Source organism: Anabrus simplex, chromosome 9 (genome assembly GCF_040414725.1).
Source record: "Anabrus simplex isolate iqAnaSimp1 chromosome 9, ASM4041472v1, whole genome shotgun sequence".
NCBI classification, from domain to species: Eukaryota; Metazoa; Arthropoda; class Insecta; order Orthoptera; family Tettigoniidae; genus Anabrus; species Anabrus simplex.
In genome coordinates, this window is record NC_090273.1 from 79465826 (window position 1) to 79492501 (window position 26676).

The 26676-nt window shown below is 36.1% G+C and overlaps 1 protein-coding gene across 3 annotated transcripts in view; it reads right to left on the minus strand.

Annotated features, from left to right (window-relative positions):
* The window catches only part of Pgm2a (phosphoglucomutase 2), a 192279-nt gene that overhangs the window by 63971 nt on the left and 101632 nt on the right, over window positions 1–26676 (minus strand). The window contains exons 10-12 of one of the 3 annotated variants that reach the window (XM_068229279.1): window positions 25701–25927; window positions 20569–20671; window positions 1231–3467 (exon numbers count right to left, since the gene is read on the minus strand). In XM_068229279.1, coding sequence (XP_068085380.1) covers window positions 20569–20671; window positions 25701–25927 — 330 coding nt within the window. In that variant the 3' untranslated portion in view covers window positions 1231–3467. Of the gene's footprint in view, window positions 1–1230; window positions 3468–14588; window positions 20672–25700; window positions 25928–26676 lie in introns of those variants that run through there. The other 2 variants (XM_068229280.1, XM_068229281.1) reach the window with 2 other exon arrangements.

Below are 26676 nucleotides of genomic sequence, written 5' to 3' on the forward strand. Positions count from 1 at the left end.
AACATGTTCCTTGTGAATGGATATATTGTGTTCTGCCGCAATATCCTCCAAAAGGGAGAAAAACCTATCTCAAGAAGGACCTTCATGAAGCAGTTGAGCGGTGACCTGATTTAGACCACATCTCCAATTCCGCCTTATGCAACCAAGTTTGCAGCAGTCATTACGAGGTATGATCGGCAAGATTTTGAATGAAAATCCTGTACTACACAGGCCACACCCAGCATAACTTGACAAGAAGGTAATATGTGCATTTTATCCCTCAAAACTGCAAAGAATAACACAGTTTAATTGCAGTTTGCAACCCGAGCCATATGCAAGTGCTGAGTGAAATGACATGAGTTTGTTAAAAATGCAAAAATGTACCTGTACATACAATGTATTAGGCTTAAGTGCTGTGATAGTTATGAAATTGTAACTGAAGTAATTGTAAGTAGTATCGAAGTTCTTTTTTCGTAGTCTCGTAGACGAATGCTTAGTGATAACGTACTTCATAGAGGAGCTTAGTAATCCAGGGTTAAAATTATAATGAGTTTATACAGAATAGTTTACAAAACAAATACTTGTTAAATAGTTAATGTACTGAAAGACAGCATATGAGAAAATAATAAATAACTCTAACAAGTATTTTAAGCCTGAAGAAAACAGAAAGATATGCGATTATAATTTAACAACCTGAGATTGTGAAAATCAAGAACTGAAAGAAATCCATAATAAATTATTGCTGAATAAGGAAAGAGCAAGAAATACATGTGGATAAGACACTCAAAGCTAATTCAAAACGCTCTGTATAGTTTGCAATATACTGTAATTTGTAACTGTTATAAAATCTCTATCTGATGAAAATGCCTTTTCTTTTTTTTTTTTGGACTGCAAGAGGAAGATAACTACAATTTTATGGTATATGATAAGAGCAAACAGAGCTTAGTTGTTTACGGGTGCATTAGGCATGATACAGTTTTTAACAGAAAATTAAATTCAAGATGAATATTGAATTTTCACGACCACATTGTAATCGAAACCGACTTTCAACCTATTAGGTCGTGTTACGTAAATTTAGTACGTGTTGAAGAGATGTTAAGTACAGAACAAAAATGGCCAACCGGACACCAGTGGGATCCAAACCAACAACCTCCCGAGCAACCGATGCGAAATCGGGAGGTTGTGGGTTCGGATCCCACTGGTGTCCGGTTGGCCATTTTTGTTCTGTACTTAACATCTCTTCAACACGTACTAAATGTTCGTAACACGACCTAATAGGTTGAAAGTCGGTTTCGATTAAATTCAAGATGATTGTTTGATTCTTGTATGGAAAGTAAAATGAAAAGGTGTAAGAGATATTCTATCCCTCAATATTGGTCAGTAGCCTACAGAAATAGGTTAGTATGCATTTGAGCATTATCAGGCTGATATTGTGTTCAATTGTTTTGAAACAGGTCATTCTCAAAATGAGGATGTTTTTAGCCAGCACCTCACAAAAGAAGAAGAAAATGAGGATTACAGATTTTTCACACTTCAACAATGGAACGTGCTTCCGAGATTTACCATGGTTACAAAACCAATCTTACAGGGTGACCCAAAAGTCCGTTAACATTTGATGAGGAAATACTTCACAGAATATTTGAGGCAGAGAGGTAATAACTGACACACATGATTGGCATGACATGGGGTTTTATTGACACCAAAATAAAGTACACAAAATGACCAACAGACAGTGCTGGACAGCAACATGTTAGGTACAAATGGCCACACATGCTGGACATGACATGGCGTTTTATTGACACCAATGAGTGCAAAAACAGGCCAACAGATGGGGCTGAACAGCAACACGTCAGTGATGCCGCATGAGACCCATGTGTGATATTAAAAAAGCTGTCATGAGAGAGGGTGTCAAATGCACCTGCAATCACGGCATGTTAACATTACCAGAAAAGGCACTGTTAGTGAAACTTTATTTACTTTATTTTGGTGTCAATAAAACCCCATGTCATACCAATCATGTGTGTCAAATATTACCTCTCTACCTCCAATATTCCGTGAAGTATTGCCTCATCATATGTTAATGGACTTTTGGGTCACCCTGTACATCAAATATAAGTTACTTGTTGTTTTCAAGCAGCTGATCAGCAAGAGTAATTAAAACTGCTTAGTGTAAAACAGTAGTGCTTTTTATTTGCCACAGAAACTGACAGTAACTATCTTTTTCGTATGACTACGATGTACAGTAGGTCCATGAAAGGATGTCCAAAAACTATCTCTTGTACAACAAGTTCTCTCTAAGCATACCATTAGTTTCACTGCAAATGGCAGGAATCTTATATCTTCATGCAAAAGCATTTATGTCTATGCATTTTTGTCAAAATCAAAAATATCCAGAGCAACTTAAATGTTAAGAAAAAAGAACGTAAAAGGTTAAGAAGAAAAGTTTGCTCTACAAATGTCTTCAATCTTAATAATGCAATCCTAACTTATTCAAACCAATTCCAGAATATTATTCTAAAATGATGTATATTTTCATTACAGAAAAACAAATTGATGGGCCTGAATTTGAAAACACTGCATCTGGAACAACATGCAATAATAAAAAGTAAAGTAAATATTATTGCTATGAAATGAAATATATTTCATCAGGTGCCACCTCTACTACATTTGCAGGTTTAGATGTCTATAATTTGAAATTCTCTCTTATTATTATAATACAATCAGTGTGAAATTCACTCTTCAGTGGGAGTTTATACACTTACTGCTACATGTAAAATTACTTAATTTATACATTAGGCCTACCTTAACTTCTGGGTCAACTCCACAGAGATCTTTAAATTTCTGAATTCAAAGAAATAATATTTCATTTATTCCGAATGATGATATTATGGACAGCAGGACAACAAAAACTGCAAATGTTAATCAAGAGGAAGTAATCACACGTGAACTTTGGTTTGTATTTGAAAGATCTACTCAATAATGAGTCATATTTTAAGATACATGATTAAAATAAAAATAGTGCCATACTTATTTTTCAATAACTTAAGGATAAATGTCACAAGCATGGTTTTAATATTTTCAGACCTTATATTTAAATAATGCATAAGTTTGTACCTTTTCATAAGAATAGTTTCTTGGAAGTTTAATATTACTTTCTAATGGGTGTACAATGGTGGCTTGTATTGTAATACATTTTAATAGAGTGGACACAAAGAAGAATGCAAAATTTGTTTTTAGGGAAAGATTCTGCCTCAAACGCAACAAAAATCTTTTAAGAATGGCATGCACAACAAATATCCAGAAAGCTAACATACTTTAAAATAATGACCTTTAATTGCATTTACCTATCATAAACATATAAAAGTCCTTTGAAGAAATTCACTGAAACATTGCAGCAAAATGTCTACAGTACAATCCATAATTTATTTTGGATTAATCTTACCACTTCATGATCTAAGGATGGGTTTCCATAAGGCCCATTTCCAGCTCTAGAAAGAAATGAAAAACAAAACAGGTTCCATGAATATAGCAGTAGTTATTGTGGAACATCCATTCCAGAAGAGGCAAACAACAATGTAAACATTGTTCATTGTCTATGGTTCATTTCAAAGCATGAATTTGTACCTACATATAGCCTGCAATGAGATATTTTGCTGCGTGTAATTTTTATGAGCACACTGAGCAAACACTTTCTACTTGAGGAAAACATAACATATATAAATACAGAAATGTTGCTCCACTACTGGTGAAAAACACAAGGTACATAGGTAATGCTGAGCACTGTTAATGACAGAGTTTCTATTTTGGATACTACTGCCCCACAGTGGTTTAACAGTGGTGAAGAAGACCCTGATTAATTCACTTCACTTCTTGGCATGTTGTAATAATCCTGTGTGCAAACTAAGTCTGTACATTGGAGAGCGAATTTTTCATCCGAGTGTAAAATATATTTTGTCATGTTGAAATCAGCTTTTTGCAATGGTTTTCTCTTTGTTTTATTTCCTATGACTACTTACCACATGTATGAATAAGAGTCTTAAATTCTTTTTTTTTTTTTTTCAGAACTCATTATCTTGAACAAACCATGCTTGTAACAGCTTCTCTAAGCTTAAAATATTTTATAAAATATATTTCAACTTCTATACTTATTGTCAGAATAACAAAAATGGGCTAGAAAGTTTGCATACTATAAGGAACATTCTTACATGATAAGTAAAAAAGACACGTGGTGTGTTATCTGAACATTTTCAAAGACTCATTATTACATAGTAACATGAAATTATAATGATATTCAAACATTTATAGTATATAAATAATATCTATTATACTTCTCTAGATTCAGTCTTTATCTTATATGTCATAAATAAGAGGAAATTGATCAGCTATATATCTTTTACAGTTACATTTAAACATATCATAGTTGCATATTTGTAATTCCGAACAAATATTACAATCAATACCCTCAATTTCATAATGTTTTCCATCACAATAGAAGTAATGAAATTAGTATATTTGTAACTATAAAATGCATTGCATCAATGTTAACCAAGTGACTTGGAAATAATTCATATTCACCAGTACCAGTACTGCACAAAAACAAAAATATTTTCAGAATGAGGTGCACAACAAATATCCAGAAAGCCAACATACTTAAAAAAAAAAACTGTTGCCTATCAAAAAATAAAAGTCCTTTCAAGAAATTTACTAAAATATTGTCATTCCTATATCTTGGCAGTACAGAAGGGATTTGTTAGGATTACACAAAAGACAAATATGAAATACGGTAAGTTATTGTTTTGAGCGGTTAATAACTGAAACTTGTTCACCCCCACTCTTATAGATATCTTCTTTGAAATTAATAAGAGGTTGTAGATAGTGATACATCAAACATGGAAAGGGTAAGAGAACATTTCAAATGTTAACAAGTTTGGGAAACAAACTGATGCAGGATGCAGGGTTAGACATGGATATCAGTTTAAAGATTCAACAGTGAAATGTATTCTAACAGAATGTGAGAAACCTGCTGTGGAGGAAGTGTAAAGAAGTGAAGTGATGTATAAGATGTACTACTGCCCAATACTGACATATGAAGCAGAGAGATGGATACTGACAAAAAGACAGGAGAATAACATCCAGGCTGTGAAATGAAATTTATATGACAGGAAAGACAAGAAAGGACATCAGGAAGGAAATTGGAGTGGAAAAGCTTTTTGACAAAATGGAGAGGGATAAACTTAGATGATCTGGACAAGTTAAGAGGATGGAAGAGGGTAGGATACCAAAGTGGATGATAGAGACCCAGATAGTAGGAGGGAGGGCAAGAGGGATACTCAGTCTAAGATGGTTGAGAAGGATCAAGAAATGTATAATTAGAAAAACCTGGATTGGAACACAGTTAAGGAGAAACAATGGTGGTTGGATAGAGGAAGATGCAAAGGTGCCATAAACATCCAAATCCAGTGGGAGCTGGATGAGGGAAATGGGTAGCGATGATGACATTGATGAAGTTTGTTAAAGTGGAAACCATTTTCTTTCCAGTTTTCACTTAGATAATGTATAACTTTTAGGAATTTCTAAGATTAATAAATACTTTAAAAAATTAAAATACTAAAGAATACCCAGAAAAGAAAATATCTTCATCTTGCATTTGTTTGAACAGACTGGAAAACTTACTAAATTTGGCAATTCTACATTGGAAATCCTTGAGGTAACAAAGTCAAATGGTGTATCAGAGTCTCAAACATCAAGAATACGACTAATTCTCATTGGGTAGAAATTCCAGCCATGTGGGAAGGGGAGAGGGAGTGAGTGATAGTGATTTCTTTTCTTTTTTTTTTGCTGACATCAGACTCTAAATAAAACTGTTAGTATCAATATGTTTCATTTGAATACTGGTTAGTTCAAATTCTCTAAACAAAAAATTGGTATGGTACAAGTTTACAAACTTACAATAGAGCTAATTTGCATTAATATGAAACTGAGGAGAACACAAGCAGCAATAGTAAGTAAACATACGTTTCACAATAGAACTCCTACTAGTAACCCTACTAGTGCTTTATGTTATACCCGTTACAAACCAAGAAATACCACATGTATTGACTTTGAATAAGAATTATTTGTCACAGTACTACGAAGAAACATAAAATAAGGTTCAGTCTCAATGGGAAGAAGCTATGGGTATCTATTTATAAGATCATCAATGCTGTGGGGTGCTATGTAGTCAATATTGTGATTATAACATTAGAGTTGGATAGACCAAGTGAAATATTTTTATTGACAACCGAAGTATTAGAAAAGGCCTATTACTTGACACTTCCAGACTATTTGATAGTGTTATGTTTCTTCTGTGGCTAGAGGTCATAAAACATGATACAGTGCTTTAGTGTCCAGCTCCATGGCTAAATGGTTACTGTGTTGGCCTTTAGTCACAGGGGTTCCGGGTTCGATTCCCGGCAGTGCCAGGAATTTTAACCATCATTGGTTAATTTCACTGGCATGGGGGCTGGGTGTATGTGTTGTCTTCATAATTATTTCATCCTCATCACGACGCACAGGTCGCCTAAGGACATCAAGTAAAAAGACCTGCACCTGGCGAACCGAACTTGTCCTCGGACACTCCCGGCACTAAAACCCATATGCCATTTCATTTAATTTCAGTGCTTTAGTTATGAGCAGGTAATTCATTGAAGTCATTTTACTCTAAAATGGTACATGTCATGTGCCTAGCACATGGCCTACATAGGGTTTGTGAGGAAGTGCGAGCAAATGATCCCAACATAGATGGGCTTGTTGCAAACTTTTAAAAAGTTTTTCTTAAAAGTGTCCTCATGTGTTACAAATTTCAAAGGGGAAGCTATGAACATCGTGTTACCACCACAAAAGTAAAGAGTTGCAACAGTGAAGAAGCTGTTTCAGTACAAATTGCTCAAGATATAATATCACTGAACCAAACATGGAAAGGAGTTTGACTGTTATTAGTCTAAAATTGCATTATTGTCAATAAATGTTTTGTTGTTGTTTGTTGTTTAAAGGGGCCTAACATCTAGGTTATCGACCATTGACAAATGTCACACCACTGGATAAAAGGAGCAAGATAATGGTAGTTTCCACTCCACTAATTAAATAGCTGGAGTCTGGTGTTTACAAAAATCATGGTAAAACTGCTACAGCTATCACATTTAAAGTGAAAAAAGTGTTGGATAAAATATCAGATATAAAACTTTGTATCAAACATCAGATATACTCTGTAGTAAAAACTACTACATGGATGGGACAGAGGAAGATTTAATAGCCAACGATCTTTCCCACTTCAAGCATGTTCCCGTCACAAACGCTGAAGAAGAACGAAGCTTTTCAAGGTATTAAACTTTTTGGCAGATACTCGTAGATCCGTCACGTTCAGCAACATGATTATGACATTTGTAGTTCAAACCAAATTAAAATAATAAGTGAGTTACTCCACCTTTTCAATACAAATTTGTAGTAAATTAAATATTGTTTATTAAATAAACATTTAATGGGACTAGTTTCGACCTATTTAAAGGTCATATCGCATGTAGAACAGTGTATTTGAAACACAGTGGTTTTAAAGATGGTCATAAAACATAGTAGTTTGACACTATGAAAAATAGTTTTTAGAATTTCCTGAAAACACTTTTGTTGTAAGAAATTAGTTCACTTAGCTGTAGGAATGTACAAGAAGAAGTCTTATAATATTCTTCGTAGTATTCAAGAGCATAGGTACAAATAAAAATTCACGGTCTTGATGAATTAAAGTCTTTTAATATTCTTCTTATCACTGTGAAGCGTAGATACACTTGAAAATCATTCACAATCTTGATGAGATGTAGAATTGAACATATTCAAAGTATTGCCTTGATTAAAATGTGAGATGAACAAATATATTATTGCAGTGGAAAGGAAATTCTATATAGTTGTGTATAAAGGAAACAATGTAAAAAATATTGAAGGTATCCATGGAGATTAAAGACTTTAAAAATGAAGGTGAAAAGGCACTTGAAGATATGAATTAAGTTAAAGATTTTTATTAAAATGGTGGAATGAATTTTCATCTAATGTTGATATAAAGAAAGGAAAAATAATTAGAAAAATGTAAGAAATATTGATGAAATTCAAGGAATATTAAATATTAAGTGAAAAACATGAAAGAAAGAACAGAAATAAGTCAAAATGTGCCCATCTTATATATCTTAATATTTTTTACATTTTTAAGTGCATTTTAAAATATTCTTTACAACAGGATCCAGGCCTTATCATCATCATCATCATCATCATCATCATCATCTGTGTTCACGCTTTCACTGGTTGCAGTTTTCTTTTTATAGAAACAGGTAAATTTCTCACTGGAATGAACCGATCTATGTGCTGTTTTGCTGGTCTTAATCTTCTCATGTAATTCCAGACAGTTTACTTTACAGAAGGGCAAGGCTTGAACTATGTTTTCATCAGGTGACCACACATTCTTCACAGTGTAGAACACACTTCTACATGAAATAATGTTTCGGGCAGAGAAGAAAACAACTTTCAGAAAAATTATGAATCTGAATATTCTACTCATTCAGTGTTTAAATATTCTGATCAAGTTTTCTTCAAGTAGCCTTATTTATGGCTTTGAGTTTACAGCTTGCTGGTTAATAAACCTCTTAACCCAAGCTACCTCACTGAACAACTCGTCTGAGTTTATTATAAACTCAACTGTCCCATTTTAGTATTCACTAGTTCTGCTGGGATTTGTTTTTCAACTTCAGGCCATTTCATTTTGTTTTGATTTATTCCCCTTAGGGATTCCACTTTTGAATAATGTACTCTACACATCTTGAATAAAATGCAACCATGCGTAGTAGCAACCGTAATAAAAACTTGGATGAAATTAAAAACTGGACAGGATGCTAAGACAGTTTCTTCCATGGCCAGCAAGATTCCCAGACCTCTTCCATCATTGAATACATGTGGTATGACAATGGAAGGCGATTCCGTCCCAGTGCCAACCTGCGGGATCTGGAGGGACAGATTCAACAACTGTGAACAAACTTGCCTCAGGAGAGTATCCAAAGGCTGTATCCGAACTGCATAAGGGCATGCATTGTGACCAGGAGGATGTGACACCCTAATGAAATGGCGCCAACATTCCACCTGTAACTGCCAACGGCCTTGTCTCTTTCATTCCATATTGTAATCAGTTCAATAAAGGCACATGGTCTTTCAGCATATTTAGTTTCATTCACTTTCAACCACTCCTTCTGGGTGCTTAACTTTTTTGTCTGGCAGTGTATATAAATGGAATATTAAATAAAATTCATCTACTGTAGTTAGTGAAAATGATCCACTCCACAACTATTCCAAAAAATCTTCAGGTAGTACATTGTTCTAATTTTTTAACCAAACCACATGGTGCAACAACCTTGGTGGGCCTTGGTCTGCCAAACACCCCTACTCAGTCTGAAGGCCTGCAGATTACAAGAGCGACAAATTCCCTTGTCTGTCCCATGACTGTCTCTCTGCCAGACAGCTCCTCATTGTAATCAAGGAGGCCGAGAGGACATCGAACCACTCCTTAGATCCAGGTAAAAAACCTTAATCCGGCCGAGAATCAAACCTGGGGCCTCCAGGTAAGAGGCAAGCAAACTACTCCTATACCATGGAGCTGGCAGACTGCTCTATTCACAGTGATCAATTAAAAAGGAGCTGACAAAAGCATTCAAATATTTCTACACTGTTGACAACTACATCAAAGGGCAGTAAAACTTCCAAAGAGGTATCAATTCTGTATTTATAGTAATGAAATAGTTGCCACTATCATACAATTCAAGCAGCCAAAAGGACAGTATAAGCATGTGTTCCTCCTTTTGTTATTATGCCTGATGATGATCTACTTTTAAAAACAATGCTCTCTGAACCTGGAAAATTAATTAAATTTCATGGTAATCACTGAAGCCTTGGTGACCATTAGCATAAGGGTAGGATGTGATATGTGAATCTTATGGAAATATTGAAGGAAAAAAAAGCAACAATTGGACACTGGTTGTATTATTAGTATATAGCAACCTTTTTATCCATCCCTCCTTAATCCTTACTAGACACCCTTGCAAATATCTGTGAAGACTGATAACATGATGTGACCTACATATTTATGCTTTACATAGGAAATAAATGCAACTGTTTCATAAAACTGAAATGTTCCCATCGGTCTGTACAAGTAACTTAAATAACATTTGTTTTCTCATCAGTACTAATCCTTAGTTGTTTACTACACCAGTCAAAATAATTTTATGGCTAATCCAGCCTGGTAATGCAGTTAACTGAAAAACAAAACAAAAAAACAGTTCAGTCAGAATTGAAGCGCAAACATACTTCAGAAATAAAAACATGATTCTGTACCAAATTCAAGTCTATCTCATTGATCATATTTATACTAAAGAAAGTTTATACTCATCAGCTAAATCTCTAGATGTCTATGGATTTGCTTCACCTCAGCAATATGGCCGTATAAGGCTTATAATATAAGGAGATTGGATGCAGGCACATCTTATAAGTGCTCCAAAGATTCTGATTTATCGAGGAGTAGAGCAAATAGTTAATTCTGAATGTTTGAGAAAAGAAAACCATAGAATGAGGTACTGTACTTTATATAAAATTATACTATGAATATTTAAATCAAACTTAAACATCTGCAGTTCAGATTCTATATCCGACCTGGTCTGACTTAACTTTAAGGTAAGAATTCTTGTAAATCTGGAGGGAAATGGCGGATATGCTTCACTTGATATATAGCACAATTATTTCTCAGCACAGTGCTGACATATACATTTCATTTGTTTTGTTTTAGAAGTATTATCTGTGGAGTAATGTTTACGTTCTGCAGCAAAATGATATCTACTAACTGTAGCATGCATACAAATGAAATACACTACCAGAAATAGAAAATGTTACACCATGTACATCTTGACCAAAAACCACCAAATTTATACCACAGTATTTCCATGCCTGTGAGATATGATGAATAAAATTTCATCCTCATACGGCCTAATTGTTAATACAGGAAAATGCCATTCCAAAATATGGCGGCTGGTGTGTGTACGTGATGGCTGTTAGGTGTGTCTAACGTTACTGTCTCTTTTCAAGTACAGATCATAACACAGCATGCCTAGGGGATGTGCACAGGCAGCTTATCACCATCTTTCGAACTTTGTGAAAGGTCGAATCATTGGCACGAGGGATACAGTAACACCATATTGAAAGATATTCAGACAGTTGGCTGTAGTGCAATGACTGCAGAACAGGTAGTGACAAGATGGACTCAGGGCAACAGTGTGGCACAAAGAGCAGGCACGGGTCTTTCCAGAAGGACTGCACCATGAGAAAATCGTAGGATTTGTCAGTTGGCTCTGACTAAGAGACGAATGACAACAGCTGAAGTCCAAGCAGAGGTTACAGGCAGAGTGTCACCACGAACCTTCGAGAACAGATTACTGGAAGCTGGGTTGAGATCTCGAGTTGCCATGCGTTGTTTACTGCTGATACCAAACCACAGACAACGGAGACTTGCATGGTGTAGAGCCAGAGTCGACTGGGACATCGAGTGACATTCTTTGGTGTTCAGTGATGTGTATCGCTTCTGTCTGTGAAGGTCAGACTGACCTGGTGTAAGGTCACAGGAAGAAGAAATTATCGAGGCGCATACCTCTCCAACTCGTGGAATCATGGGATAAGGAACTATTGGATTATGACAACGGACGGATTTGGTACGTGTTGAAGGGGGACTACTTGCTTGCCAGTCTGTTACAAGCATCGTAAGCCATGTTGTCATACCCTTCATGACAAGGGGAACCAAATGGCATATTCCAGCAGGGTAATGCAAGAGCCCACACTGCAGATCGCACCAGAAACGCCTTGGGGAATGTACGGATCCTTAACTAACCTGTCCAGTTCCCCGACTTGTCACCCATAACCATGTCTGGGATGTGATGAGAAGACGTATACGGTCATACCAGCTTCCAGCCAGCAATCTTCATGAAATGACACAGCATGTGTTTCAGGCATGACAAGAAATCCCTCAAGATGACATTCAGGGTCTGTTCGCTTCCATGCCACACCGAATACAAAAGTGTATTCATGCCCATGAGGGTCATAACTCATACTGATGATGATGGTGATGGATATTTCCGAATGGGCTGAAAGTTTATTCATTTAATACCTGTTATGTGGTGAACATCTCCACAAAGTTTAATAAATATCAGAGTGGTTTTTCATAGTGTAACACTTTTCATTTCCGCTAGTGTATATAAGCAGTTATACAACAGCGGTGATTCTGATGTCAATTTTTCATTTCAGCAGGAAGTGGGACAAGAAAGACGATAAGAAAACAAAGGATCATACTGTACACTGCTACACTAGGGCGAAACGCTGGTAATTTCACTATTGAAAAAGCTTAAAGAGGTCATACTGTATGTTCAGACAGGAAAGTAAAGGGCAGTAGAAAGGAGACATATCCTTTTTAGAACTGGTTTGAGGAACCCTTGACTCCATCTCAACAACTACTGCCAAAAGTCACACAGGGAAAAAGTATAGCTACCAGCATTGTTGATTGATTGACAATAAAGAACTTCTGTAAAGATTTATTTTCAAAGGGTTAATCACGTAAAATGAATATCAGTCTATTTTTCCCCAATTCAGCTGGTTTTAAATTGAACCTGCAGGAAATTTTAGATAATTAACTAGATTTCAGCCTTAGTCATCAGAAACAATGTTGGACTAAAAAGAATTCCCAATGACTCTAAAGATGGAAAAGCTGAAAAGGAAAAAGTGTAAGACAAATGTAGTTTCAGCTTCCATGAAGCCATAACATTCCCATAAAGTTATAATGAATAAATGTCTGGCAGAGAATTAGATGTTGTCCTCTACATATCATATTACCTAGCCATCCACAACAGTACATAAAGTTCTAGGTACTAATTTGGAATAATGGACTCTCCAGAGGCATGTGTCCGCCTCTAACAAACAATGACTCAAACCACTTACGGCACCTTAGAATTAATATTCCTTTCCTCACTTCATTAAGGAGCTTTGATAAGCAATTTTAGCTATGTTTGATAGTACTTGCAAATGCTTATTCTCCAAAGAAACAGTTTTGCTTGCTTATTTTATGATTTTGAATTAAAATATATTTTACCAAAAACTGTATTTTTAATGTGCACATTACACTATTAACAGTCATTTATCATTGATTTCCTTTTCTATTGGCTAATAAGAAAGTAACATCAGTCAAATGACTAAAAAAATCTAAGCTAGGATATGAGAGTGAAAATGAAAACCTACAACCTGTTTTCCAGTCATTGACCGCGTCAGGGATGTAATGAATGAAAGATATATAAGCTGTTATTACAATGGGGTCGCCACTCCCAAGGTGATTTATTAATGAGTGATAGATGCTATGAAATGATAATGGAGAATGTTGCTGGAATGAAAGATGATAGGGAAAACCAGAGTACCTGGAGAAAACCCTGTCCTGCCTCCACATTGTCCAGCACAAATCTCATATGGAGTGACCGGGATTTGAACCACAGTATCCAGCGGTAAGAGGCCAACGCGCTGCCATCTGAGCCACGGAAGCTACAGGATATGAGAGTAAAAGGGTGAAATAATACTGTGTAGTCAAAATTAGGAGAGAAGCTTGGGACTTCCCACAAAGCTGCTTGTGTGATTAAGCAGTCTAATCAAGTATTGATATGTTATCACATGGTTGGTGAATCCCTGATTTCCAAACTTGTTAGCTGACCCAGCTGCAGTGTGTTTTTGTGCATTATGCATTGGTGCAATGAGTATAATCAGTGCTGCAGTTAAGGATGCCACTCACAAAAACTTCTGGTGAGTGGAAAAGTGTGTTTCTGCAAAGAAAAAATATGACACTGTGCAGCATATTAAAACATAAGGTGGGTTAAAGTTAAATCAGGTGAATGATCAAGTTCAAGTGATACATATTCCAAAGACTAGTATTTAGCATTAGTGAGTTACAACATTCTGTTGTGGAAATTGAATAATGTCCAGCTTTGGATATTTCTGAGAGAGAGAGAGAGAGAGAGAGAGAGAGAGAGAGAGAGAGATAGTGTGTGTGTGAGTGGTTTTTTTTTTATCAAAACAGGCAGCAGATTATTTTTTCTTAATGTATAAATACTTCAAATAAATCACCTGAAAAGTGAAGAAAGAGATATTGAAGAGAAATTCACCAACGAAGAACTGTAGTGCTTTCACATGCCCCTGTGACATCATACAACACCAAAAGAACATTTTCATTATACAGATCTATCTTTACTAACAGGTGCACAAGCTTCACACAAGAAAATCACAGGATGACATTCCTGATATACTGTAACAACCTTGAATAAGGTAAGAGTTCTACACACACACAAAAAAAAAAAAAAAAAAAAATAAATATATATATATATATATATTTTCAAGTTTCGTTTTTGCTCATTATAGGGCTTTTTTTTTTTCATGCATATTTGCTTTCTTAGAAAGCCTCCGTGGCTCAGACGGCAGTGCGTTGGCCTCTCACCGCTGGATACCGTGGTTCAAATCCCAATCAGTCCATGTGAGATTTGTGCTGACAAAGCGGAGGCGGGACAGGTTTTTCTCCGGGTACTCCGGTTTTCCCGGTCATCTTTCATTCCAAAATACTCTCCATTATCATTTCATAGCCACTTTGGGAGTGGCGACCCCATTGTAATAATAGCCTACATATGGTTCATTTATTACATCCCTGACCCGGTCAAAGACTGGAAAACAGGTTGTACGTTTTCAATTTTGTTTGCTTTATTAATTTACTGTTTGGTTAGGCTTATAAATTCAGTTTCTAATCACAGGTTTCCTTGTTATTTTTAAGCATAATTCACTATAAAAATGATAACTGTGATGTTAAAGAAAGACAAGTCATGCTGCTCATCAAATGCATTTTATTTTAAGAGTCTCTCTGTTTGTGTATGCTGTAAAAAAATAATAATTTTTTGCAGAAATAGTAATGTGCAAGAAGTCCGGCTTCGCGGTGTAGGGGGGCAACGCATCCGCGTGTCACCTGGTGGCCCCGGGTTCGATTCCTGGCCGGGTCAGGGGTTTTTAATTGTAAATGATTAGTATCCCTGGTCTGGAGACTGGGTGTTTAGTGTCATCCTTAATGTTCCTTTCCTCACATTCAACACTTTACACTTCCGCCATTTACAAAATACATGCAGGTTCCTCACATATGGTGCAAGCAGGGGCAAAAGATCTTCCTAGGTCGACGCCCCGAACAAATACCGTTTTAAAGAAATGTGCAAGAATATATAACATAGCACGTGAACTGAATAATTTTTTCCCATACTTTGGGTTTCCAGTAGAATAAATTATAATCTAGAGATCTAGTAAACTAAAGACTTCTAAATATGCATAAATGTTATCCTCATATTAATAGTAAAATTTTACTGAATACAGAGTACATAAGTAGCATGACTCATACATAAATAAGAGTGGTCTTGTGAATTTAGTACAGTGACTTGGCAATGCATTATAAAGCATTTAATTATATCTATTATTAAACCTGCAATATTCTAAAATTCATATGGACTACTGTCTATATTACTTTTACAATCACAAAAATCTATAACTGATACATTTTATTTTATTTTCATTTAAAGTAAGATAACACAATAATTACAAGTTCATACAGTTCTCTGGAAATCTGTATTGAAATAAAATAATTTATTGTACATTCAAACAACTGGCTCACTGCAGGATGTTGCCTTCAAAAAAGTACAATCAATCCATTTAAGTAAGGCAGTGTGTTAAGGGCTAAACAGAACTACAGGAATTTGCATTATACATTTTTTTGAAGGAAACATCAATTTTCTTCTGATTATTTCTATTTCAAAATTTAAATTTAATTTTTGGGAATGTAAATAGTACATGAAGAAAAAAAGGAAATTTTATTTCATGTTTCTCTACAGCAATAGGAACTCTGTAATTTACAGGTTAATTTCACGGCTGGTTACTATTAAATAATATTTCATAATACTAAGCTTACATAAAAATGAATATTTTCTAATTTGACCACATTGACAATACTATGTCAGGATGGTCAGTAAAATATTGAGCATCACGCAATTTGTAATACTGTATTTACGCAAGTATGTTATGCACATTTTCTTCCCCCAAAAATCCAGTCTAAGAATAACGTACATTCATTCCATATGAGAGGAAATCAATATGAATTAATCAAGATAATTGATTCTGTCACCTATTTGATTGCTTATATTATCACTGATTGTTCATATTATCCATTAAAATCAAACAATATTACACTGTCTTAAGCTGACAATAGAAAATTATTGCTCTTTAGACAAACATTGTTAATGGTAACATTTCCATACACTATGGGATCTCAGTTCGGTGAAGTGTTGTCTATTGAAAAGTTCAAATATGTGAATAATGATTAAAAATATGAAGTAATAAAGAGAAAAATGACAGCTATTGGTTCTACTGCTGTAATATTTTTGCAGCCATGAAAGCCTTAACTGGTAAAGATAACACTGTTTAACATGGAAGCAAAACTGAAAATGAGAGGAAGCTGAGCAAAGGGATTTATGCCATTGGCAGAAACTATCTTTAATTTGAATTGAATATTCAAAACTAGAAAGAAAGAAAACCTACAAACATGGACCTGTTTGGAAGATTACATCATCTTCCAAGGTTATACTAGTTGTATAATAAGCTGGTTTGAGGAAATAAAGCAGGACTTAAAAGAAATGAACATCACAGAAGATGTCATCAGGGATCGCAAGGCTTTTGGGAATCTGTTTGCAAAGCACACGTTCACGGGAAAGGCTAAAAGAACCACAGGGAAACAATGGACGGAAGAACGCAAGAAACAGCATAGCGAGTTCATGAAGAGATTTTGGGAGGAGAAAAAGAAGAAAGGAAAACCATCATCATCAAGCTAACAAGTTCCAACGCGCTCTGTAAATGGGCATAACGAAGAAAGAAGAAGAAGAAGAAGAAGAAGAAGAAGTGTATGATTATGTCATATATTTCTCCAGTAAAATCTTAAGGCTAAGGCTAAGGGTTCCCATTAGTTGGTTTTTGCTCTGAATTTAACATCTGTTTACAATGTACTATATGTGCTTAACACAACCTAATGGCTGCAAAAAATTGTAGCCACATATTGGTGTTGAAAAATTTGCTGAGACCAAAGAGAGCACGGTAGATCAAGTCGAATATCAAGGTGGTGGTGATGCAAATTTTTACATCAACAGGTTTGTGCATCATGAAATGATTAACCACTGGTATTATCTTGATGTCTTTAGATGTTTGAGAGAAAATGTACGCTTTGTATCAAAACATCACTACACCATCAATGAACAAACATAACTGGAAAATGTAGGGTTAGATAATATTATTTATACTGTACTACAGTAAAATTAAAAATAATGAATAAAATACATATTAATTTATTTTAGTTTATAACATTACTCCCCCTCCCCTGCAAAAATGAAACCAATATTAGGGTGCACAACTTACACGACTAAATACAGTTTACTGTATATATCTATTACATCAGTACTCCATTAGTTTTAAAAACACATACCATCAACATTTTGACTTGCACAGAAAGAACAGACATATTCATCCTTCCTATAGCTAGAGCTGGTATCCTATCGGGAACTTTTTTTTTTTTTTTTTCCTAAGCAATATACTGCAAATTAATGCAAAGGCTATACATAGTCTTACTGATCATTTGGCTTCCACAAGTGCATTACTATGTACTGTACTTCAAACAGACTTCCAACTATTAGGTTATGTAACATATTTATTTATGGTAAATGACAAAGAAATGTTACATACAGAGCAAAAATGGCCCTAGCAACAGAGTTCAAATAGCAAGGCCACAAGGCCACCACAGGCGAATCAGTAGAGCGTCAGATGCAAAATCTTAAGGCTAAGGGTTCAGATCCCATTAGTTGGCCATTTTTGCTCTGAATTTAACATCTGTTTACAATGTACTATATGTGCTTAACATAACCTAATGGCTGCAAGCATATTTGATGTAGGCCTACATATGAGTGCTGTTCAAAAAAGTAACCAAACTTTGAAAATACCGCAAACATTTGAAGCGCTTTCCGGTAAGTGACACTGTACAATAGTAGCCTATAGATCCTGTATAATTAGCCATTTGCCGGGCACTTCTGAAACAATTAGTTACTGCTCAGCAGCTGTTAGTTTTTGAGTGTGCTGAGTATGTGTTGCAATTTTTGAAATGTCTGTATATTACAAGCAGCATATCATTCTGCTCCAAACCAGCAAAAACATTTTTTGTAGCCACATATTGGTGTTGAAAAATTTGTTGAGAGCAAAGAGAGCACGGCAGATCAAGTCGAACATCAAGGTGGTGATGATGCAAAGTTTTACATCAACAGGTTTTTGCACCATGAAATGATGAACCACTGGTATTATCTTGATGTCTTGAGATGTTTGAGAGAAAATGTCAGGAGAAAAGGACCAGCCTTTTGGAGAAAGAACTTGTGGAGCCTCCACCATAACAATACAACAACAAAGGCATTGCTACCAGTTCGTGAATTTTTGGAGAACATGAAGAGACTATGCTGCTCCATCCATCCTACCCAGACTTTCTTCTATTCCCCAAACTGAAATCGATGATCTCAGTCGACTGAAGAATCAAAGTGACATCACAGACGGAACTGTGTGCAACTCCCTATATTGCCTACAACAAGTGGTTCTATGTACAGAAACAACGTTGGTAGCATTATATTAATAGAGGAGAGGAATACTTTGAAGAGAACAAAGTTAATTAGGCTGCTGGTAAGCTGCCTCAAGAGTTATTTTCAAATGGCTATCTTCTGAACAGGCTTCATATACTGTATGTAGTCTGTTCAGTAGCAGTATTAAGAGAGACAATCAGGATGGTATATGATGACAAGTATATTTTTAATCCATTCTTACTAGTGCTAGCAGGTATATGAAACACTCCATCAACAACAATAATAAAGTTACCTTTGCCAATGTCTAGAAGCAAAACCTTTATAGGTACAGTGTAGGTACTCCTACAATCCTTACAGTAAAACTTTCAGGAATGTTTGGATGTTCCAGTCACGAATATGAATATTCATACGCAGTCTTCTGATAGCCCATGTTGCAGAACCACCATGCTGGTAATTCCTTACCCTGTGTGCACCCTCCTAATAACTGTGAAATGTTTGAACTTATGTTAATGAAGTACTCCTCTTGCTAGTCCCTCTCTAGTCACTAGTCCAGTCACATAAATGCCTTTACACTTAATAATAATAGTTGGAAACACCCGTTTCAAACAGGAAAGAAGGCAATTAAGACAATGAAGAAGAAGAGCGTAAAATCATAAGGAAAATTCTAGGTTCAAAACTCTCAGGCAAACAATACAGACTCAGAAACAATCAATAAACAAAAACTTACAATTAAATTAGAAAACACAGGTTAAAATTTGACAGATATATCAAAAGAATGAATCCTAACAAGATTCACAAAAAAAGTTGATTTTATGAAAACCAGGAGTAAAGAAGAAACGGACACCATGAAATGGATCAGTAAAATCAAAAACCACCTTATATAGACAGGAATTGCACAAGAAGACATCCAAAACAAGGAAATATTTAGATCCAAAATTCACAAGTGGCAAGCTGACCAAGAGGACACAATGAAGAATATGACCATAACAACTTGGACTAAGGAGAGAAAAGGAGCCTAAAAAGAGTAAGAGAAATATGGCAGAAAGAAAGGAAAACAAATGTCTATACGTACTCTGCGTAGTCCTAAATGAGCTTAATAGTAATAACAACAAGTTATTTGCTGAACAGTCCAGTTAAAGCTTAATGTAATATACATTATAGTGAGAAAATTCACTCTAAAGTATAATCATTCCTATGAGAAAAATACAATGTATGGCCTTTTGTGAACTAATTTTTATATCCTGGATACCAAAAAACTTTTGTGCTTTCAAGGTTTCTGAACTCATATTTATACCCTTGATACCAAAATGTTTTAAATACCTGGATATTATAAGCAAAAGGAAGGAATTCAAGCTGATCTTTCTTTTCTTTCATTAGAGTATGACAAACACTGTATGTAAAGAAACCCTAAATTTGAATAGGATATTTATCACCACTTACTGGTATATATTAAGTAGATAATCAGTAATATATAAAAAACAAAATAATTTGAACTTCACAGATGATACACAATTTAAAGCTATCCCCTGGCACCCTCAACTTAAATATAACAGGTTTCTCTCAGTGCTGGCACAATTTTTTTATAAACAGTCTATAAATTAAAAGGAAAGTATTTAACCTAAGGTTTTTCTGGTAATGACTACTACATTCTAATTGTTCAATTCAGAACAGCACAAATATTTGAACATGGCAGTCTGGTAAATGGTTTCAAATGTAAAATGTAGTATGTTCATTTATTAAAGTTCACATTATAAAGTCTAATCCCATACTTGTGTAGATGAGCATCATGAATATGAAACACATGCTTTTCATTGAACATTCATACCTATGAGCTTCTTGGTATAAGACCATTTACTTCTGGCTGAAGAAATTCTTGAACAATGGCCTCCACCATCTCATTTAGTGTTGTGCTTAATACTTCTTCATTCCTAATAAGCAAACAAATTATAAAATTAGACAAAGCAATGAAAAACATATACAGTGGCCGCAGTGGAAATATTTACATGTATACTCGTGATCACAAGAATTCCAGGTACAAAAGAAAAGAGGTAAAGTTTTGGCATAAATTTTGGCCAACCCTGAAGACGAAGGGGAAGTAAGCGTGGCAACATCATATGTGTTCGTCTTCCAGGAGGTGTGGCCTGTCACGTTATGCACTCAGAGGTCATTCCCAACTCCATCTTCTCGGGAGATAATTAAGATGTTTCTATGGTTAAACATTCTGGCTATACTGGCTGCTCCTAATCAAGAACAACAATTAATTAACTGTAATTTAATTGCGAAGAAATGTGCACGATGCAAGCCCACCCCAGTACATATGGCATTCAAGTGTTCGATCAGTGCTGACAATAACTCCATAGGAACGGTTTTCCAAACACCATTGCCTCTCTGATGATCATAATTATTATTACTTTTATTTTTACTTTGGTTGTTGAGGAAAAATATGATATTATTATTCACGCGTTCACACGAACCCATGCTATCATTAAGTTTAGCATATAGCATATTTACATATCTTATATGTTTAACTGACTGATCGAGACCGCTAACATTTCAGCCAGCCTTCGCACACAAGAATTACAAAGAAACTGGCGAATTTGACCCTCAACGAGTTGACATATACAATACGTCTGTTGCCTTCAAGGAGCCGTGTGGTTCCTTCCCTCGCTCCCCTCTCTCTTCATTGACAAGCCAAGGGGACGTGAGCACAGGCGGGGAAGAAAGTGCCTTCCCCTCCGTGTGTGTTTTATTCATACTAGATATCCCGTATTCTCCACCTCCCCTCACTCTTCAAATGTGTGCATGTGTTATGGCATCTAATGGATGTGACCAATGAGAGAGTGGGTAAGCAGGTACTGGGTGGTTCTGAGGGCTGTACTGATTTCTTGCCTGAAATTAATATTTCTGGCCATGAAATACTAAAGATTTCAAATATACAAGAATAACACACTCACATTTAGTATTTTTAAGTCATAGACAGAGAAACAGGAACACAATAGGATAAACACAATGTCAGGTCAGTGTAGAAAGATGGAGCAACAGGAATTGGAAAGAGGAAGCGCAGGAGGAGAACATCATCAATTTAAGTTCAAACATATCATTAGAAAGATGTACACAGAATTTTTACATAAATGCTTTTAAACTTATTCATCAATTGATGAAATAAAATAAATAGCAATATTAATTAAAAGTGTGACTCGATAGATTTTGATGATGTTCTTTCTAGAACAAAACATATAATTTGGTTTTTAATTAAATGTTTTCTTTTCCAGGTATTTTCTAATTTTATTTATCCTGCATTAGTTCCAACAGGCTGAAAAACCTCACAGTTTTAGATTAACAAGATAATAATAAAAGTTATTACATTAAGTGAGTTGTTGCCAAAAAAAAAAGAAGCATTACAAAAATGGCTCAAAATGGCCTCCTCCTGCATCAATGCATCTCCAGAGTCAGCATTCCATTCTCTGTTAAACATGCCTTCAGTGTTTTGTGTTTGTTTGAATCCATTCAGGATAATATGCTCTCCGAGTGTCAATATTGGGTACAAGAGCTGCGGAACTATGGACTCCAAATTCCTCAGAGATAGAGTTAATGGATCTGATCTTTGCGGAAAACAGAAGTTCTAATGATGATAAACAGTCAGGTTGAAATGAACTAGAGCACCATCACCCAGGTACCATATTTGGCGGGTAATATACATCGTTTTAAAGGATGCAATTCCTTTTGGAAAAACTGCCGATATCTGGCTTCTGTCAGGTGTTGATGTGCGAAATAAGGACCAATAAGATGAATATGAATTATTCCAACCCAAACATTTAGAATGAACCTCTGCTGATGCTTGTCCTGTCATATTGAATGGATTTATAACTGTCAGGTTCTTCAGTCTGTCAAAACTAATTTTGAATAAATAAATTTACAAACTACCTGATTCTGTCTGCTGGCTATGATCATTAACCTTTTGCACTCCTATGTCGAGTGCGGTTCAACATTAAAATATTAGACTTGCGCTCCGATGTCGAGCTCCACTCGACATGACAATATCTCGTACTTTCAGCACTCATATGACGACTGTGCCGTGTTCTGGTATTCTAGAGCTATCTAAAGGTTTCTGAGAGAACACATTTTCCTATTTACAATAGTTCGCGGGAATTGTGGTAACTTTTTTAAGCTCTGTTATTCTTAAATGTTTATGTAAGTTCACAGATGTTGTTTGAATGTAAACATGGCTTCTGCTTCCCGGTCTCCACCCAGAAAACTGTTTTGAAAAGTACCACACAGTGAAAACCTACAAGGTTTAATGTATTTTGTGTGCCTAATTGTAAATACATTCATGTAACATACTTATATTTTGTGTTAGATTCTTTTGGATTGTTCACATCCTACAGCTGTTCATAGTGCAGATATTAATTAGGAGTGGAGCAGGAAGCATACGCTAAGGGTAATGGAGTTCAAAAGGTTAAAGCGTTAAGTCTATATGGTCTGAGGCCCGACCTTATGAGATTATGATCTAAGCCAACATTCATTACCTGCTATAGCCTAACCTGGCAATGCGGAGGGAAGTTCACCATCTGCAGCTAATGCAGGTGTGGTCAATCTCATTGAAGGATTGACCATATGGAGACCTCCAAGACATCTTACATATTTCACAATTCTGAAGAAAGGTGTTTCCAACACAGATGTCATTGTATTCAGAGAACGAGGCCAGGTATTCATCATTGCCACTTAGGTACATAATGTGAATGGTTCAATTCCTTTTTTCCAATCAACATAAATCACCACTAAACTGTGTTTGAAAATCACCAAGGACAATCGTGAGGTCTTGCCATGGTGTCACATCAAGGCTGTCCTAGAGATGACCATAAAAGTCATCCTTTAGAGTATCATCAGCACTCTCTGTCAGTGCACAGACTTGGACAACTGTAATCTAGGTATGACCAGTTGAAATGCTTGCAGTAATGATTCTATCGTTTAGTGGCTTCCATCCAACAAGAGCATGCATCATTTGTTTGCTTAAAACAATTCAAGTCATGTAAAACTATATGCTTGCTTGTGCTGAAGTGTGACGAATGCCGTTCTATTTAAGATGAAAAGTCTGTTTGATGAAGCCAACTTACTGTCAGTTGCTGGATTCTGTGGTCATGCTAGAGAGGTCATACAATCTCCGGGGGGGGGGGCTGTTTACAGGCTTCCATCAGTGGACTACGTGCAGTTTGGAGTGTGGTTGGGCATATGATGTATTGCTGGTAAAAGCTCGGGCAGTGTTTTCCGTTTGAGCAACACCACACTCTCATCATAGCACGAGTAAAGCACAGCGTGCAATACAGGGTTTCCATAAAAGAATTCCAGGGTTTTGAGGCAAAATATTGTAATGAAGTTATTTATTTATCGTATGATGAATCTATGTACACACATCCATATAGTTTAGGATAAATGCGCGTAGTCACAAGTCCATACAATACTATAACTCTAGGTCTAGCATTTTGACCCAATCAACTGCTTATATTAATGTTTAATACATGGTTGGAATGGTTGCATTTTCAAGTTTTTTTAAACAATTTAATAAAGTTCAATATGAGCCACTTTAGTGGCACGGCACACATCGTAACAGTATTCCACCTCTTCCCATGTCCTGACCAGCATGTCTGGGGGGACGGCTGCCACACAATTGATTATTCGTTCCCTGAGATGGCCAACTTCACAAATTTTCACCGTATACACAAGATTCTTGATATTCCCCCAGAAGAAAAAGTCCAATGGAGTCATATCAGGGCTCCTTGGAGGCCATTGAATAGGTCCTTCCCTTCCAATCCATCTGTTGCCGAGTCGAGCGTCAAGTGCCTCACGCACACGCAAACTGAAGTGTGGCGGTGCCCCATCTTGTTTGAAGTCATCTAACTGAGGAAAAACATATTCCTCTAACATGTCACAATAGACATCACCATTGATATTTCTTTCAACAAAAATGAAGGGACCTATTACTCTATCATGCATAAGACCACACCAAACATTCACTTTCGGTGTGTCACGTTCATACTCTACGAACTCATGGGGCGGCTCTGATCCCCAAATTCTGCAATTACGGTATGTCTGTTTACAGACCTTTTCACATGAAAAGTCGCTTCATCACTAAAAATAACATTTTTTTAAAAATCGTTATTTTAATCAATTTCGTTTAGCATAGAAAAAGAAAAGTCAAATCTCTTAATCTTGTCTGTCGGTTTAATGTGGTGTAACAGTTGAAGTTTGTAAGCAGTTAAATTAAGTCTTTTATGAACTACCTTATGAATACTGTTGATCTTGGTAACTCCAGACTGCATCTTGTCAGTGATTTCTTAGGGCTTCGAAGGCATGAAGCTCGGATTCTGTCCACATTCTCTTGTGACACACACGGCCTACCCGGCGACTTTTGTTTCCAGTTTGTTTGAAAGCACTTAACCATTGGTGAATGGTTTTATCCGTAGGCGGGTCAACACCATAATTACGTTGAAAGTTTCTTTGTACCGTAACAACAGAATGAGTTTCTATTAGCCAAATAACACATTGAACCTTTTGTTGCGGCGTCGCCATAGCGCGGCAATCCAGACAGCACTGATTGCCGCTACATTGTTTCAAGGTCAACGCTCCGCAGCGCTGCCAACTGTTGATGAAAACATTCCCAATTGGTATGAGTAAAACTTGATGAGCTACTCGTTTCAGAGAAATTAACTACATTTTGCAATCTTCTACAGTTATTAAGATATGAATTTTTAAACCCTGGAGTTCTTTTATGGAAACCCTGTATAACAGTTGTCTACCTTTATACATGGCCAAAGATTCTAGCAACTAACAGTAAAATTTTTGTAGACTGTTCCTCTTAATATTGAACAAGTACACTATACTGTATTATGTAAAGAATAGAACATTAAATGTTATATGATGAACAAGATGAGGCAAGTTCACATGAACATCTTTACTTACTGTTCTTCTGGGGAAGCACACAATTCAGTGTAGTACTTAATTTTTGGCTCTGTGCCACTGGTACGTAAGGTGGCCACCAAGCCATTGTTGAACGTGAATGTCACCATCTGACTCGAGGAAGACACTGGCAGGATAGCCTTCTGATCAGGCTGTGTTGAGTCAAAGCCATTTGTTAAGTCACGAATACCAACAATTTTGTACTTTCCTTCGATGATTCCATCAGGATACTGTGAAAAAGAACATAAAAGTTATACCTGGACCATACATAGCATGACAATATTTTAAACCAGCATTTTGAATCAATCATCATAAACCTTCTTACTATTTCATTTCTTGTTGCCATTAATGCTTTCACGGCTCGTACTTATAGACATGATAGTGTATAGGCTTTTGGGCTTATGCCGCGTCAAGAAAATAAGGTGAAATTCTTAACGTTTTGCAGAAAATTGTGCTCTGCGTCCTCAGAAGAAATCTCGTCTGTCCACGAGAAAAGCTTCTTAAACAATGACACTTTGAATTTCGGAACGTTATAATAGAAGTGGAAATGGTACATTCATTCGCCACCAGATGGCCCTCAGGACGTGGCACAACGCTAGCGTTCGAAGCGGAAGCTGACCGAACCATCACAATCAGACTAAGCGGTCCACATATCGTGTTTGCGTAACATATGGCAGGTGTAAGACATAGACATAAGCCTGGAATGAAACATCTGGCGATGAGGAACGTACAAATTTGGAAAACACCAAGATGACATAACAATAGTGAAGGGACAGGGAAGGGAACTACCTACGTAAATTCTTAATGGCTGGCAACCAGGTATTACTTAATTGATAGTCAGTGTCCCTGTTGAAATTGTTAGGATTTCTACGTATTTCCACAGTTTCCCATATAATCCTGGACCTGAGTAGTGTCTAGTGTGGGTAAGAGCTCGAGCATCTTGGAACATGACATCATGACCTGACGATAGAGCCTATAC